Below are 18,939 nucleotides of genomic sequence, written 5' to 3'. Positions count from 1 at the left end.
ATATCATCATAGATGGCTGAGGACGGCACAGATACTCCCTTGTTTGGGGCTGGGCGGGGAAAATATCTGATGCAGTTTTCTGATACTAAGAGAAGGTTAGGTGGTGTTAAGTATGAGCCCAATACTTGTGCATCAGGGGAAGGTTATGATATTAATCAGACTTTCCCTATCACGTCTACTCCTAAACCCTTTGTAGCGAAGGCGTCTAGCGGGATGACATAATGGTCTTTGCACCTGACGAAAAAATCGCATTGCAAAGGCTTGAAATGGTTTTTGGAATGTTGAAAAAACACAATTTGAAGTTGTCACCAAAGAAATGTCATTTCTTTAGGCGCTCTGTGAAGTTTCTTGGTCATTTGATTTCGGAGGATGGTGTCGCCACCGATCCTGGGAAGGTCGAAGCGATTGCTAAGATTACTTCTGCAGATTTGATGTGCCCTGATGGTGTTACCCCATCAGTTAAGAAAATTCAGTCTTTTCTCGGTCTTGTCATGTGGTACCAACGTTTCATTGAGAATTGTTCATCTCTTGCACACCCACTCTATGCTTTAACTAGTGTTGTGAGGAAAGGTAGAGGTAGGGGTCGCAAAGGTGTTACATCATTCAGGAAACTTACTCCTGATGATTGGACTCCAGCTTGTGAGGCGGCTTTGTCCGCTTTGAAGACAGCTCTGCTTTCTAATGTAGTCCTTGCACACCCTGACTTTTCCAGGCCCTTTATTCTAGCTACTGATGCTTCATCGGAAGGGTTGGGTGCTGTACTTTCGCAACTACGTCCAGGAGAATGCAAAGCTCAAACCATTGCGTTTGCGAGTAAATCACTTACCAGAGCGCAAGCCAGATATCCAGCACATCGCCTTGAGTCCCTTGCTCTTAAGTGGGCTGTATGTGATAAGTTTAGCCATTGGCTTAAAGGGCACCGGTTCACAGCTTGGACGGATAATAATCCCTTGACGCACATCTTGACCAAACCGAGGCTTGACGCCTGTGAACAGAGGTGGGTGGCTAAACTAGCCGCCTTTGAATTCGACATCAAATATGTTCCTGGGCCAAAGAACACAATAGCGGACACTTTGAGTAGGCAACCTTTTGTAGCTGGTCGTGTTAGCTACCGCATAGTTAGGGAACCCTATGTCGAGCTAGTAGCGGAGTCGGAGAACCATACTTGTGCTGCTGTGCAGGATGCTTTCCGGTTGTCAATTGCCATTCAGCGAGTGGCTGATAGTGCTGAGGTTTCGGCGGGTGCCTGTAATCGGAAGGATTTGGGTGTGGATGTGTGTGGTAGTTTGTCAAGTGCAAAAGTGGCTGCTGTCTTTTCTAACCATCTTCACTGGGATGAGGGAGCAAAAGTGTGGGCTACTCCCCTGTCTGGATTCGTCCAACAGATCACTGACGTTGGGTTTGATTCTCTTCCTTCATACTCTCACTAAGAACTGAGAGACAGACAGCTTGAAGATGAGCATTTAAAGAGGGTGATGCACTATGTCGACCTTAAACGTAGGCCCTCGAGACGTGAGCGTGCAGGTGAACCCAGTGCTGCATTAAAACTCCTAAAGCAGTGGGATAGGCTGTCTTTGACCAATGGTGTCTTGTATCGTGTTTCATAACTACTTATGTTACTATGGCTTCCCAGAATGCATCCACTCTGACCAGGGTGCAAATTTTTGTAGCGAACTCATCAGACACTTGTTCGACTTTTGTGGGATAAAAAAGTCACAGACGACCCCATACCACACAATGGGCAATGGCGCTGTTGAAAGGTTTAACCGGACACTGGGTAATATGATCAGGGCTCTAGAGCCAAGACCAGAGCATGATTGGCCCCAGATGCTTCACACACTGACCTTTCTGTACAATTGTACTGCACATGAGACGACAGGGTTTCCTCCATTTTATTTAATGATTGGTCGTACGCTGAGACTGCCAGTTGATGTGATTTTCAAGAGTGTATTGAGGGACGATTCAAGTGACTCTCTTCCCAAGTATGTAGCATCTTTGGACAAAGTTTTGAAGGAGGCTCTTGCTGTTGCTGAGGTTAATACTGGCAGAGAACAGTCTCACCAGGCCAGGACGTACAACCGAATACATAAGGGCGTGAACATCGAAGTTGGTGACAGGGTTCTGTTAGCCAATATGAGTGAGCGTGGCAAACGCAAACTTTCAGATAAGTGGGAGGGTGTGGTATATACTGTGGTCGACCGTGATCCCAGGACTCACATTTACAAGATAAAACACCCTGTATCAGGTCAGCTCAAGGTAGTACACAGAAATCTACTTCTTTGTGTGAATTTTCTCCCTTTATGTGATGTTGTAGGAGCTACCGATGATGAGAGCGTGTTTTCTGTGGGCGATGATGTTTCCGATGACGGCTTGTTGGCTTTTGACAATTCGGTGGCTATGAGTGGAAGCCCTGAAGTTTCTGGGTCCGTGGATGCTAGTGGCCCCAATGTAGATAAGTCATGTGATTCTCACGATTTCTCTGTGATTGCAAATGTGCCGCCACTTAGTGTGATTCCTGGAAATACTCTTTCGGACCATTCAGTTCATCAGGAATGTACTGGTCAGGTCAATGCCTGCAATCCTAATTGTGCTGTTAGTGGAACGGTGGATGGTGCTGAGTTGTCGGGTCGTAGATCAAGGTTTGGCAGATTCTTGAAACCGGTGAATCGCCTTATTTGTTCTATGAAACGGCAGACCCTGCTCAACACTGGACAACAGAACCATGGCTAATGGTCTTTTTCTGTTCTTGGTTTGAAACATTAGAGTACACAGTTTAGGGTGTTATGTCAATTTTGGAGTGCATATAGGTATGAGTTGCCGGGATGAAGTGTAGAAGGCACTTTATTTGGGTCGTGATTAAGAAGAAGTGATATGCGCAGCACTTTTTTTTCTTATCAGTTCTTTAGATGAACAGTTTTTTCTGATCAACAGCATTGTGCTAAGCATGGCAATTCTGGGATTTTGTCTCTGTGGGAGTTTTGTTTCTTTGTTGATTTCGTGTTTGTTATATTTTGGCACATTCAGTGGGGGTGAATGTAACAAAGAAAATGGATTTATTTTGAATGGTGCCAAAATACTTTTTTGCTGTGAAATAGTTCATTATACAGTATATATATTTTCTGTGTAATTCATTTGTCTTTATATTATACCTGAGAAGAGGGGAATTAGCGACACCTATAGGTGAAGTAAGAAAAGAATAAAACGCAAGTTGCATCGGCCATTTTCTCTCAGTTCCACCTGAACTGTTGAGGTAAACGGTAAACAAATGTCCTCTCCGGTAATATTCATACACATGCTGTTAATAAACTTTTTATTTATTTTACAAACGATATGATTTCACTAAAGTGTTTTTTGAAAACTTGGAGTAGTTGAGTTTTTTTTATTTTTTTAGCTCATAATTAAGTAGCAGGTGTTTCACACGTGTTCAACACGTGTGCGGGCGCGCTATACGTGTGTGTAATTTGTGTTATCCTTTTTTATTTTTGTGTACTTATTTTGTTTCCCTTAATTGTATTATTTAACAGTTTTGTGACCGGATGAGCTGTGTAACTATGCAACCTGCGTGTCTTTTTATTTTACCCTCAGGTATGGTGAATTATCTTTTTTTTTGTCATCATTATTATTATTGTGTTTATAAAATCAAAAAATATTTAATGAGTTCAGAAATGTGGCCTTATAATGTGCAGTTCCACCTGAACTGTTGAGGTAAACGTTTTGTGACCGGATGAGCTGTGTAACTATGCAACCTGCGTGTCTTTTTATTTTACCCTCAGTAAAACACAACGCATGGATGAACTCTAAATTGGTGTGAAGGTGGTCTTTTTTCGGGCGAATCTGACATGAGAACCAAGAGGGGTTACATCTGCACTTATTTATTATTAAAAAACAGAATTTGTTTATTTAATTATTCTTAAGTCGTTGGTTGTTAAATGATAAAGCGAGGAAAATCTCCCTGAGATGGCATAAGGAAAAAACCTCGAGAGGAACGAGACTCAAGAGGGATTCCATCCTCATCTGGGTTGCACCAAATTGATGTTGCGGGGTGCAGTGATGGTGATCAGAAGCAAACTGTATTCCTGAGTCAGTGAAGCAGACTGGTGACATTAACTACAGTCCAAATCCATCCTTAAAGCTCCTGTTCTTACTCCGAAATTTCATGGATACCCAGGACGTTGATGAGAAACATCCCCAGCTGCACAGAGTGATCTCCAATTAAAGAGAAAGATGGAGCATTAACATCATGAACTTCTTCAGCAGTTTTAACTCATCTGTTGGATCGGACCACACGGACCAGCCTTCGCTTCCTGCGTGTATTAATGAGCTTCGGCCGCCCATGACCCTGTCGCCGGTTCACCACTGTTCCTTACTTGGAGCACTTTTGATAGATTCTGACCACTGCAGACCAGGAACATTTCACAAGAGCTGCAGTTTTGGAGATGCTCTGACCCAGACGTCTAGATGTCACAATTTGTCAAACTCGCTCAAATCCTTACGAGCACAACTTTGAGCACAAAATGTTCACCTGCTGCCTAATAAATAAATCCACCCACTAACAGGTGCCATGATGAAGAGATCATCAGTGTTCTTCAATCAATGATCATACATTTTTCAATATATTTGTTCAATATCAACTGCGCAACAATGCAATAACAATTTAAACTGTGCAATAACCGAGTGCACTTTGTTTGTTCATAGTGTAACTACTATTATTGTTGTTTTTTGTTTTTGTTTTTTTTTGTATTTACATACTGTATTGTATATATTTGTACTGTGTCTCAGCTTCATATTTGCACATTGTTTTGCTGGTGCAATATGGGAATTTCCCTACTGTGGGCAAATAAAGACTGTCAATGTTATGCCAGTGAATTAAGAGATGTGGAAAAGATATCGTTGTTGAGAGGCGTGACAAGTAGAAATATTTCAACCCCTACACCAGCAAGTGATCTCAAACCAAGATGGCAGCTCACGGCCAAGCAAGAAGAAAGGGATTCTAAAAGTGAGACGTTTAGTTAGTGCATGATTTTCCGTGTTCTGATGCATGGCCGTCTGGCCATGACCATTTTCACACCAAGAACCTTTCTAGCTGTCTCCCTTATCACTTCTGCAGTAGTTGCCCAATCATCCAGCCCCTCCTCACCACCACCGAGCCCCTGTCTGACCTCTTCCCTGAATCTCACACTACAGTCTTCCTCCTTCAGTTTCCACCATCTTATTCTTCTTTCAGTCTTCACTCTCCTCCTCTTCTTCTTCAGTGATCCACAGTAAACTGTACACTGTAAAGAGTGTTCAATATGAATTATTAATTAGGTGTATTTTCCCTAAAGACTTCAGAGCAGCAAAATCTGGAAATTCTGGAAAATCTTGGAAAAATAGCTTACAGTAATTTCTGAAATGATTTTTTTGCTGTTTGTCCAAACAACATTTAAAATACAATACAAAAAAGTAATCAAGTGTAGATTTTGAACTTACTTCTGTCCTGCCCACTCACACTGACATTGAATGACCATATACATATATAAATATATAATATAAAAAAATAATTAATTAATTATCAATCACTGAGGTAAATTATTGTATTATGTCCCAAGTGTGTCAGGAAACAACACTTTCCGCCAGCTGTGTTAATATTTGCCCCTGATTCTGACAGCAGATATGGAACATTCCATCATGTAAGATGACCCGTAGGACAGACCAGAATAATTTGACCTTTTTTCCTCTTTAACTTTCACTTTCTTGTGGAGAGCTTCAACACAGAATCTTTAATGTGTAATGGGACAAGAGGGACACAGCCACAGATATACACTGACCAGGCATAACATTTTGACATTACAATATTATGAGTGGTGAAGTGAATAACACTGATAATCTCTTCATCATGTCACCTGTTAGTTGTTAGTTAGGGAAATATCTAGTAGGCAGAAAGTGAACATTTAGTCCTGAAAGTTGAATAATCTCATTATGCTGTATGTGATTAATGTGTACTACTAACAGTCATAAGGAGGTTGTGTATGCTTGGTATAAGGGTTAAAATGAGTAAACATATATTTATCCATAAAATGTCTATAATTGTTCTTTAATGACAAATGATCAGATGGAATTATATTGTTTCTGTGTAAGATTTAACATGTTCTTGTAATGTTTAAAACATTGCTGAATAAATTGCAATGATCTATATTAATTACTTTTTTATGTTTTATTAATTCTTAAAATCTCTCTCTCTCTCTCTCTCTCTCTCTCTCTCTCTCTCTCTCTCTCTCATATACAGTCTATGAGAGATAATTATTCTGCCATTGTACATTATACAATTGTAGAATTGTACAGGGTGTAGCATGTGATGTGGTAACATGAAATTTTCCCTTCACTTAAAATAGAAAACCCAAACCAGTTCCAGCATGACAACGCCTTTGTACACAAAGTCACCTCCATGCAGGTACACACACCCCACTGTCACAATAATCAATACAATGATAACAATAACAATAAACAAAAGATAAATTACAATAGAAAGACCAATCAATGACAACAAAATACAAAAGAAATTTGTTTGTTTTTAATTTGTTGTTCTTTTCTTTGGGCAACAATTGTTTAGCCCAACAGTGGATAAGGCACAATTCAGGAATATGAAACACACTTCAAATCACAATAAACCAAACCTCCCACAAAATACACAACCAAAACAACAAACCAAATAAAACCATTCAATAATCAAAAATTATTATTTCCTAAATGAGCAATTCCAATATTCCAATATTTTACAAAATATTAATATCAACTCATACTTCTTCTTGGACAAGCACCCGAGTGGCAGCGTGGATAGAAATGGCTTCTTGTTGTCTATTATGTTCATGAAAGGAGAAATTTGCATTGCTGAGGCAAACTCGAAATCTACTGATATTGGAGTTTGTGGTTTGAATCGTGCAGTATGAAATAAAACATATATGAACTTCCACGAATCTTGAAATATCTGCACTTATTTATTATTAAAAAACAGAATTTGTTTATTTAATTATTCTTAAGTTGTTGGTTGTTAAATGATAAAGCGAGGAAAAACTCCCTGAGATGGCATAAGGAAAAAACCTCGAGAGGAACAAGACTCAAGAGGGATTCCATACCCATCTGGGTTGCACCAAATTGATGTTGCGGGGTGCAGTGATGGTGATCAGAAGCAAACTGTATTCCTGAGTCAGTGAAGCAGACTGGTGACATTAACTACAGTCCAAATCCATCCTCAAAGCTCCTGTTCTTACTCCGAAATTTCATGGATACCCGGGACGTTTTTGAGAAACATCCCCAGCTGCACAGAGTGATCTCCAATTAAAGAGAAAGATGGAGCATTAACATCATGAACTTCTTCAGCAGTTTTAACTCATCTGTTGGATCGGACCACACGGACCAGCCTTCGCTGACCACTGCAGACCAGGAACATTTCACAAGAGCTGCAGTTTTGGAGATGCTCTGAGCCAGATGTCTAGATGTCACAATTTGTCAAACTCGCTCAAATCCTTACGAGCACAACTTTGAGCACAAAATGTTCACCTGCTGCCTAATAAATAAATCCACCCACTAACAGGTGCCATGATGAAGAGATCATCAGTGTTCTTCAATCAATGGTCATACATTTTTCAATATATTTGTTCAATATCAACTGCGCAACAATGCAATAACAATTAAAACCTTGCAATAACCGAGTGCACTTTGTTTGTTCATAGTGTAACTACTATTATTGTTGTTGTTTTTTTTTTTGTATTTACATACTGTATTGTATATATTTGTACTGTGTCTCAGCTTCATATTTGCACATTGTTTTGCTGCTGCAATATGGGAATTTCCCCACTGTGGGCAAATAAATACTGTCAATGTGTCAGGGAGCACCCTGCGTCTTCGCCCGCACCAGCCCCGCCCGCACGGAGCTGCTCGCCTGACTACTAACAAGGTGCACCTGATCTCCATCAACCACGCACATATAAGCAGCCTATCTTCACTCCCACTTCGTCTGTTATTGTTTTCCCACGTCACGCTGTCCGCATCGCTATTCTCTGGCTGCTGCCAGCGCCCCGTGGATTACCATACACAGACTGCCATTTACGTTCACAGGACTGCAACGCTTCGCTGTATGTGTGTTTGTCTCCTGAGTAATACATTAAAGACTTGTAGTGCGTCTACTTCGGCTTCCGCCTGATTCTCCGCATCACAGAATAACGGACCGAAGAAGAAAAAAAAAAAAGAGCGGCTCACCTCGAGATGGATTCCCAACCCAGCGCACCTTCGGACTCGGTTCGGGACCTCGTCGCCGCGCTCCGAGCTGCCTTCCCTTCCGCCGCCGCTCGTCCAAGCCTCCCCGCTGCCACCGGCAGTCCTATGGCACTCCCAGCGACGTTCTCTGGCGAACCGTCCGAATGCCGCGGCTTCCTGATGCAGGTGAATCTATATATCGAGATGCAGCCGCAGCGATTCCCCACCGAACGGTCAAAAGTCGCATTTTTCATCTCGCTCAAGTCCGGGAAAGCGCTAGCGTGGGCGCAATCGCTGTGGGAGGCCGCCGGCCCGGTAGTAAACGCCTACGCGCCGTTCACGGCGCACTTCCTGGAACTGTTTAGCGCCGCCTCTGGGGTCCTTACAACGGCCTATCAGCTGCTCAGCTTGTGTCAGGGTGACGACACCATTACGGATTACAGCCTCCGTTTTCGCACTCTGGCGGCATCTAGTGGCTGGAACGAGTCGGCGCTTCTCGGTGTATATCGGCAAGGGTTATCTCCAGAAATTAGGCAAGCCATGGCCGTCTATGATGACAAGGTGGGGCTGGAGGGATTTATCCAGAATTCCATCGGCCTCTCGCAACGCCTGGCGGCATGCACTTTGACACCACCTCAACCTACGCCCCTGCCTTTGGTGACACCACCGGGGGCACAGGCGGCCGCCGGCTCCGAGCCAATGCAGTTGGGCTCCCAGCGACTGTCCCGGAGGGAGCGAAACAGCCGCCTGGTCACGGGTAAATGCTTATACTGCGGAAAGCCGGGTCATTCCATTTCCAAGTGCCCCACACGCCCTGCGCGCACCGCGTGAGTACAGTCAAGTTTCCTTCGGATATTTCACCTCTGTCCAAACTCACTGTGACTCTGCTAACCCCTGCTCTCTCCATTTCGGTGCGGGCGCTGGTCGACTCCGGCTCTGCAGGAAACTTCATCTCTCAGGCCTGCCTCGACCGCCTGCAGCTCCCCCGAGAGAGGGGCTCCCAGGACTTAGCCGTCCAGACCATCCAGGGACGTCCACTGGGCAGGGGCTGGGTAAAGTACTGCGCACCGGTCGTGACGCTACAAGTCGGGCTGTTCCACCAGGAGGAGATCCGGTTCATGGTGCTCGAGGACTCCACGGTCAGTGTGATCTTGGGGAGACCCTGGCTACAGCAACATGCCCCAAGATGCTCCTGGGACCCGTGTGATATCCTGGAGTGGAGTCCCCACTGCCTAAGACACTGCCTCTCAGGACCCCCAGAGCCACGGTGGGCGCCACCCGGGTGGAGGAGGCGACAACCGCTACCCAGGTGGAGATCCCAGAGGAGTATCAGGCGTTCAAGGATGTGTTCTGTGCAAAGCGGCCACTGCCTTCCCCACATCGACCGTGGGATTGCTGCATTGATCTGCTCCCCGGGGCGAAGCTGCCCAAGGGCCGCATCTATCCCCTGTCGGCCCCTGAACATCGAGCAATGGAGGAGTACGTCTAGCAGGCCCTTCGACAGGGGTTCATCACCCCCTCTACATCCCCGGCGGCGTCTAGCTTTTTCTTCGTGGGGAAGAAGGATGGAGGTCTCCGTCCATGCATCGATTACCGGCAGTTGAACTCCCAGATCACTCCTCTCCCTTATCCCCTCCCGCTCGTTCCAGCGGCCCTTGAGGACCTAAGGGAGGCTCGGGTGTTCACCAAGCTCGATCTCCGGAGTGCCTACAACCTGGTGCGTATCAGGAAGGGGGACGAGTGGAAGACCGCTTTCATCACCCCGTCTGGGCACTACGAGTACCGGGTCATGCCGTACGGCCTCTCCATCTCTCCGGCCGTTTTTCAAGGGTTCATGAACGAGGTGCTCCGACCTTACCTCCAGAGGTTCGTGATGGTCTACATCGATGACATCCTCATCTACTCGCGGAATCTGAAGGAGCACCACACCCATGTGCGACAGGTCCTAGGAGCACTCCGGTCGCACCAGCTCTACTTGAACCTTTCGAAAGTGCAAGTTCCACCGCCCACAGACCCATTTCCTGGGGTACATGATCAGCGCTCATGGTATACAGATGGACGAGGGGAAAGTAAAGGCAGTGCGGGACTGGCCCATCCCAGAGACCATCAAGGAGCTCCAACGCTTTCTGGGCTTCGCCAACTTTTACCGCCGGTTCATCCAGGGCTACAGCCGAATCGCCGCTCCCCTCACCTCACTCCTCAGGGGTAAGGCACGAACCCTGAAGTGGACCCAGGAGGCTCAGGAGGCTTTCCACGAGCTCCGCCGGCGTTTCTGCAACGCTCCTGTACTCCGCCACCCGGATCCCAGAAGGCCGTTCGTGGTCGAGGTCGATGCCTCCTCAACTGGCGTAGGGGCGGCCCTCTCTCAATGGTGTGGTTCCCCTCCTCGGCTCCACCCGTGCGCGTTCTACTCCCATAAGCTCTCCGCGGCCGAGCAGAACTACGACATCGGCAACCGGGAGCTTCTGGCGATCAAGCTCGCCCTGGAGGAATGGAGACACTGGTTGGAGGGCGCCGAACACCCATTCACAGTAATCGCTGACCACAAGAACCTCCAGTACCTGCGAGAGGCTCGGAGATTAAACCCCAGGCAGGCTCGGTGGGCTCTCTTCTTTACCAGGTTCCGTTTTTGGGTCACCTACCGAGCTGGATCACAGAACGGGAAGGCTGATGCTCCCGCATGTTTGGGCCGGAGGAACCCTGCGATCCCGAACCCATCCTTCCACCCTCGCTCATCGTGGGGCCCATCGTATGGGAGATCGACGAGGAGATCCGCACGGCCTCCAGCCAGGAGCCAGCCCCGGAAGGCTGTCCGGAGGGACGGGTGTTCGTCCCCACCACCTGTCGGCGGGGTCTCATCCAGTCAGTCCATGAAGGGCTGGGTACAGGCCACCCAGGTGAGAAATGCACAGTTCAGCTCGTCCAAGCGCGTTACTGGTGGCCCGGCATGACCGGGGACATCAACCGCTTCGTCCAGGATTGTGCTACCTGTGCCATGGCAAAGGTCCCACGTCACCTGCCCGTGGGCAAGCTCGTGCCGCTCCCGATCCCTCAGCGCCCCTGGTCCCACTTGGGCATCGACTTTGTGACCGACCTACCACGGTCCGAGGGCAACACCTGCATCCTAGTGGTGGTGGATCGCTTCTCCAAGGGCTGCCGCTTCATCCCCCTGAAGGGCCTACCCACGGCCCTTGAAACAGCCGAGGTCCTGTTCCACCAGGTTTTCCGCACCTTCGGCCTCCCGGAGGAAATCGTCTCGGACAAGGGGCCTCAATTCACTTCCCGGGTCTGGAGGGCTTTCTTTCGGCTCCTAGGGGTGTCTGTTAACCTCTCCTCTGGCTACCATCCCCAGTCCAACGGCCAAGCGGAGTGGAAGATCCAGGAGCTGAGCCAGTATCTGAGGGTCTACTGCAGCCAAGACCAGGGGAATTGGTGTCGTTTCCTACCATGGGCCGAGTATGCACAGAACTCACTCCGTCAAGACACCACGGGCCTCACCCCCTTTCAGTGTACGCTGGGTTTCCAACCGCCCTTATTACCCTGGTCCGACGAGCCCAGCAACGTGCCCGCGGTGGATGCCTGGTTCCGGGAGAGCAACCGGGTCTGGGAGTCAGCTCACACCCAACTACGTCGGGTGCTACGGAACACTCGTAGACACGCCGATGCTCGTCGTCTGGAGTCGACGCGGTTCCGTCCCGGGGACCGGGTCTGGCTGTCAATGAGGGACCTGCGGCTGAAACTCCCGTGCCGTAAGTTGAGCCCCCGGTTCATCGGGCCCTTTAAAGTGGTCCGGCAGATCAACGACGTATCCTACCGGCTAGAGTTGCCGCCCAGGTACCGTATCCATCCGACCTTTCACGTGTCCCGGTTGAAACCTTATGTCTCGCCTGTCTCTCGCCCTCCAGGTGACCCCGCGGTGCCCGTCCAGCCAGAGGTTGTGGATCAACCGGAGGTTTACGCGGTCCGGGAGGTGTTGGATTCCCGGCGGCGCGGGGGTCGCCTCAAGTACCTGGTGGACTGGGAGGGGTATGGTCCGGAGGAGCGGTCTTGGGTGGCCAGGCAGGACGTGCTGGACCCGGCGCTGCTGGAGGAGTTCCACGCCGCTCACCCGAGTCGCCCGGCGCCCAGGGCTAGGGGCCGGCCTCATCACAGAGTCAGGGCGTCCAGTGTCGCCCCTGGGGGAGGGGGTGGTGTCAGGGAGCACCCTGCGTCTTCGCCCGCACCAGCCCCGCCTGCACGGAGCTGCTCGCCTGACTACTAACAAGGTGCACCTGATCTCCATCAACCACGCACATATAAGCAGCCTATCTTCACTCCCACTTCGTCCGTTATTGTTTTCCCACATCGCGCTGTCTGCATCGCTATTCTCTGGCTGCTGCCAGCGCCCCGTGGATTACCATACACAGACTGCCATTTACGTTCACAGGACTGCAACGCTTCGCTGTATGTGTGTTTGTCTCCTGAGTAATACATTAAAGACTTGTAGTGCGTCTACTTCGGCTTCCGCCTCATTCTCCGCATCACACAATGCTATACCAGTGAATTAAGAGATGTGGAAAAGATGTCGTTGTTGAGAGGCATGACAAGTAGAAAGATTTCAACCCCTACACCAGCAAGTGATCTCAAACCAAGATGGCAGCTCACGGCCAATCAAGAAGAAAGGTATTCTAAAAGTGAGACGTGGCAGAAAAACATGCATACTTTAGTATGCTCTCCTTTCTAGCCTTTCTAGCTCTCTCCCTTATCACTTCTGCAGTAGTTGCCCAATCATCCAGCCCCTCTTCACCACCACCGAGCCCCTGTCTGACCTCTTCCCTGAATCTCACACTAAAGTCTTCCTCCTTCAGCTTCCACCATCTTATTCTTCTTTCAGTCCTCTCTCTCCTCTTCTTCTTCAGTGATCCACAGTAAACTGTACACTGTAAAGAGTGTTCAATATGAATGAATAATTAGGGGTATTTTGCCTAAAGACTTCAGAGCAGCAAAATCTGGAAACTCTGGAAAAATCTTGGGAAAATGGCTTACAGTAATTTCTGAGATGATGTTTGTCCAACCAACATTTAAAACACGATACAAAAAAGCTTACTTCTGTTCTGCCCACTGACACTGACATTGAATGACCATATAAATATATAATATCAAAAAGTATTTAATTATCAATCACTGAGGTAAATTATTGTAGTATGTCCCAAGTGTGTCAGGAAACGTTGCTCAGAGACAAAACTTTCCACCAGCGGTGTTAATATTTGCCCCTGATTCGGACAGCTGATATGGAACATTCCATCATGTAAGCTGACCGGAGGGACAGACCAGAATAATTTGACCTGTTTTCCTCTTTAACTTTCACTTTCTTGTGAAGAGCTTCAACACAGAACACGATTCTTACTCTGGATCATCCACAGTGCTGTTTTCTCTTCTACACTTCAGTAAGTACATACAAAATCCATTCTTCCTGTATGTGGGATATTCTGGAAGTCTAGTAGATTATATTGTTATTATTTTTTGTCCAAAATTTAGTAACATTTTAAAACATTTGTTGAAGAATTAGCATTCACAATAGCATTTAGCACCGAACTGTGAGCACGATAGCTAAGATCTGCTTTTTAAATGTATTTGCTTCATAAATGGTGTCTTTAAATTTTGATTGGAGAGTCCACACACAAATAAAAATATCTTGTGCCCATTAAAGGAGAAATATGGTGTATAGCATGTGCCTGGTGAACAGGGGAATGGCCTATTAGACTTCTTCAGTTATTCACATAGAGCTCTCATATAATTCTTTTACTTCTCGTGTAAAAAAGCGAAAACGTTTCATATTTTTGCTCTAAAGGGTTTACTTTCACTTGTGGAAAGATTTAAACTGGGCATTAGTACTTTTACTCCAGTACAGGAATGAAGTACTTTGTCCACCACTACTTGTTTTACAGACAGGGTCTTCCTCTATTCTAGATTAGGGGGAAGTAAGAAAGGACCAAGAAATAAAACAGATTTTCAGGCTTTAGTTTTTGGGTTGGATTACTACCCTTTACGTACAGAGCTCAACTCGAATATACAAATTCAAATTCTAATTACTCCAATTAAACAACCCCCATAATAATAATAATAATAATAATAATAATAATAATAATAATAATAATAACAATTTAAATATTAATTAATAATGATAATAATTAAAAAATATTTATTATTATTAATAATAATAATAATAATAACAATTAAACATATTTATAAATAATAATAACAATAACAATAATAATAATAATAATAATAATAATAATAATAATAATATTTATTAATAATAACAATTAAACCTATTTATAAATAATAATAATAATAATAATAATAACAATTTAAAATATTTATTAATAATAACAATTAAATATTTTATTATTAATAATAACAATTAAAGATACTTATAAATAATAATAATAATAATAATAATAATAATAGCAATTAAAAATATTTAATAATAATAGCAATTAAACCTATTTATAAAAAAATTAATAATAATAATAACAATTACACATACTTATGATTAATAATAATAATAATAATAATAATAATAATAATAATAATAATAATAATTTCAACATGTATTAGCAATTCAATACAATTCTAAATTAAATCTAAATAAAGCTATTTGTATACACTGTTATATAATAAGGCAAAAGCAGATACCAGCACATATTGATTTACCAAACACACACAGAACACCAAGACGACGAAACACAACACATAAAACCAACAGAATGAGATCGACACAACCTGGAGATAATAGTAAATAGAGAACAAAAACATTTTGTTATTTATAAAAAGCTTCTGAAATGAAATTTGACACACTGTCTCACTATTATATAAATATATTATTTTTAAATGTGTACTACTTTTTACTTGCACATATGCAGCAATAACAGAACTTAATTTTTATCAGGTTTTTACTTGTTTGATATGTTTTGAGTCTGACTTGGACTGCGAAAGCGCAAATAAAAATCTGACTATTGTAATTTAAGCTATTTTATCAACACAAATGACACACTGTAAGGTAAAAAATAGCAGTTTGCATGAACTTGATCAACTGTAGTTATTATACGATTATGCTCTAGATAAGAATAATTATGTTACCCATCAGCCACTCCACATCAAATGACTTGAATCAATATTTGTCTAATAACATGACAAAAACATAAAAAAGTAAATAAAATACAACCTATTTACCAGAGATATAGACTCATAATGTGCAGCGCCCCCCAGAGGCTGTAATCCAGTGGTACCACTCATATTTACTGGTCTGGAAGTGGAGAACAAACCCTTTCCCCGGCTGAGACATGCTAGATAGCTTCAGGCTTGGATGACCTCCGTAGGCGTAAAAAAGTCTAACTCAGATGTATTAATGTGTGCAGAGCTACACACATGTTTTACCAGTCGAACTTGGCTGCAACAGTTTCCCTCTGACCAACCAATCAGAGGACGGAAAAATGCTGAGGCTATTTTGGGCCAGCGAGCTGCCCTGTGAGGATAAAATTAAATCTGATTGGTTAAAAAAACAGACCCACTGCTAATAGAGACTATGGTAAAAAGGCCAGCAGCACTGACTTTGAAGGCTTTGAGCAACTGTTCAGGGTTTCTGCAGATTTCACAAAATCAAATTTAAGACTTTTTACGACTAACTGTATGAAATCCTAAATCTTCAAAATTGATCCTAAATGAATGTTTTTCAAGCTAAGGATTGATAAACTTGCACTTCTCCAGAGCTAAAAAAAATAAAATCCGTTTTCCGTGTGTAGTACAAATCAAAAGAGATTCGTACCAATAACAGAAAGCTGATTGGCTGTCACATTTTGTTCTCATTTGTAGTCGGAATACAGTGAATTATAATTTAAATAGCAAATGGATGAACATCACAGAAATTATTTTTTATGGGAATTAGAGGTAGCGTTACATGGACATCTGAAAATTAAGACTTGTTTAAAATTATTAAAGACATAGAACAGTGAAATGTAAGACTTTTTAAGCCCCTACAGAAACCCTGCTGTTGTTACTTTAATTAATCATTTCCTTTCAGTTTTTTACTATGGATAACAGGATAACAGAATTGTAGCTTCAAGGTCACCTTTGAAACGTAGCTCAGTGGATAAAATGTTTCGATTGGAAATTCATGGTTTTATATTCCAGGAGCACTAAGATGTTATTACTTTAAGGTAGTTAACTTTTGTTCATTTTTACCTCAGCAATGGAGTGGCGGATTGTTCTCCTGGGGAAGACTGGATCAGGAAAAAGTGCTACTGGAAACACCATCCTCAATGGCAATTATTTTGAAGTCAAAGCTTCTCCTCAATCAGTGACAAGGATATGTATGATGAAAGAAGCTGGACACATCAAGGTTGTTGATACTCCTGGCATGTTTGACACACTGCTCACCCCCAAACAACTGAAGCAAGAAATCGGGCAGTGTGTGCTCAGTTCAGTTCCTGGTCCTCATGTGTTTCTGCTGGTGATCAGACTGGGCAGATTTACAGAGGAGGAGAAGAATGCTGTGAAGTGGATTGAGGAGAATTTTGGGCCAGATGCATCACTCTACACCATTGTCCTGTTCACTCATGCTGATCAGCTGGGAGAGAGCTCATTGGATAAATTTTTAGCAGAGAGCCCTGAACTGAGAAGAATCCTAAATGTCTGTGGAAATCGCTATCACGCATTTAACAACAACGACTCCAGTCGTTTCCAGGTGAATAGCCTATTGCAGAAGATCGATGACATGGTTCAGCTGAATGGAGGGATGTACTACACTAATGAGATGTACAGGAGAGCTCAAAGAAGTAATGTTATTGCTAAAATACTTGGAGCAGTTGCAGATGTATCTGCAGGTGTAGCTGTAGGTGTAGCTGGTATGGTTGCTATAGCTTTGCTCAATAAATAGTTTTACTTAAGTACACTATTTGGCCAAAAGTTTTGGGACACCTGCCCTTTCCAGCCATACCGTTCTTCCCCAAGCTGCTACCACAACGTTGGAGGCAGACAACTGTAAAGTATATCTTTGTATGTGGTATCATTATATGTTCCCTCCACTTAAACTCAGAGACCCACAGGATCACAGAAGCATTGTCCAGCCAGACAAAGCAAGCTTCATGAATACATGCCTCACATTGGTTGATGTGGAAGATCTCCTGCTAGAGAGCTCCAACCCAATTCAACATCTTTGGGATGAATGTGAACACTGACTGCACCCCAGACCTCCTCACTTCCACTACATCAGTACCTGACTTTACTAACACACATGTGCCTGAATGAATCTCACACACATCTCCATAAGTGCAAATCCAAATCAATCTTCCCAGAAGAGTGGAGGTTATTGTTAAAGCAAATGGAGACTGAATGTGGAATGAGATGTTCAAAAAGGAGCGCGTATCAATTAATGCTCAGGTGTCCACAAACTTTTGTCCGTATAGTGTATTTAACTTTTTTTTTTTCTTGTATACTGTAACCAGCAGCTCAGACTTTAAAATCTTTATTTTACTAACCTTTTATGTAATCGATAGCTTAAGTTAATTCAGAATAAATGAAATTTGCTGATATAAAAAATGAATAAAAATGTAATTCTTTTTAGTAAATGGTGTATGGTTGAAACTAATAAAATATTTTTCTAAAAATTGTATAAAGTTGTATGAAGTTTTGTTTTGTATGCATCATATATATATATATATATCAAATTATTATTATTAGGGCTGTTAATCGCTAAAAATATTTAATCGTGATTAATCACAACTAAATTGGACATTTGTATCTGTTCTAAATGTACCTTAAATTAATACTTTTCAAATTTTTTCAATCTCTAATCAACATGGGCATAAACAAATATAGATGCATAATGCAAATGCATGTTTTCTATTACGAAAACCAGCCAAAACGCAGAGCATAAAGAACATAGACTTGTTTCAAAGAACTTGTTTATGTCTATTAAACTGAGCCAGTTCTCAAACAGACATTACTGTTATTTACAGTTTTACATTACTGTTTACATTTTTAGATGACGGGGCAGCTCGTAATAATATTCTTGTAAATGTTTTAGAGTAATTATGGTGTTTTAAATTACAAAAATCATCAGGACACCAAACGGAACTTTTGCTATGTTTCCACACGGACGGTTTTATTCGCCGGATGTGCGCAGCATGCCGGATTTTGGTGACGATTTGAAACTTGGCGCATCAGTAAAACAAATGTTGATCCATCAGAAAGAATTATTCAGTGGAGTTTATTCTTTTTTTTATATCTGAGTAAAGAAAGGACGTTGTGAATAAACGTGTTTTGCCTTGAAGGTTTATATATATATATATATATATATATATATATATATATATATATATATATATATATATATATTGGCTTAATTACTGATATCCTTTAACACAAGACATGCAGCTTGCTGTTCTATAGACACTTCCACATCAGTGTGCCACTTATTAGGCAGTATTATAGGCTGAAAAAGAAGAATTATTAAAATAATAAACATACTCTTGGTTCTTGGCTTCCTAATTATAACTTTGAGCAGCAGAACAGGCCTTAAGAAACCAACATGATTAAGTTGGATTCAAAAAGACATTGTACATGAATCTGTCAGTGGGCAGGTGATTAGTTGCTTAGAGAGACAGAAGTAAATAAGGGCTGGTCATTTATGATAAATCACATCATCTTAAAGAAAGCAAGGCTTAA

The 18,939-nt window shown here is 43.2% G+C and overlaps 1 protein-coding gene across 1 annotated transcript; it reads left to right on the top strand.

Annotated features, from left to right (window-relative positions):
• Positions 1-13,569: 13,569 nt before the first annotated feature.
• LOC124378425 (GTPase IMAP family member 9-like) lies at positions 13,570-17,884 on the top strand. The gene is made up of 2 exons (XM_046838131.1): positions 13,570-13,658; positions 16,461-17,884. Exon 2 carries the CDS (start codon positions 16,463-16,465, stop codon positions 17,147-17,149), a length of 687 nt encoding a protein of 228 aa, XP_046694087.1. The 5' UTR covers positions 13,570-13,658; positions 16,461-16,462; the 3' UTR covers positions 17,150-17,884.
• The last annotated feature ends 1,055 nt before the right edge of the window (positions 17,885-18,939 follow it).

This window comes from Silurus meridionalis, chromosome 24 (genome assembly GCF_014805685.1).
Source record: "Silurus meridionalis isolate SWU-2019-XX chromosome 24, ASM1480568v1, whole genome shotgun sequence".
NCBI lineage: Eukaryota > Metazoa > Chordata > Actinopteri > Siluriformes > Siluridae > Silurus > Silurus meridionalis.
This window is presented reverse-complemented; position numbering and strand designations above follow the sequence as displayed.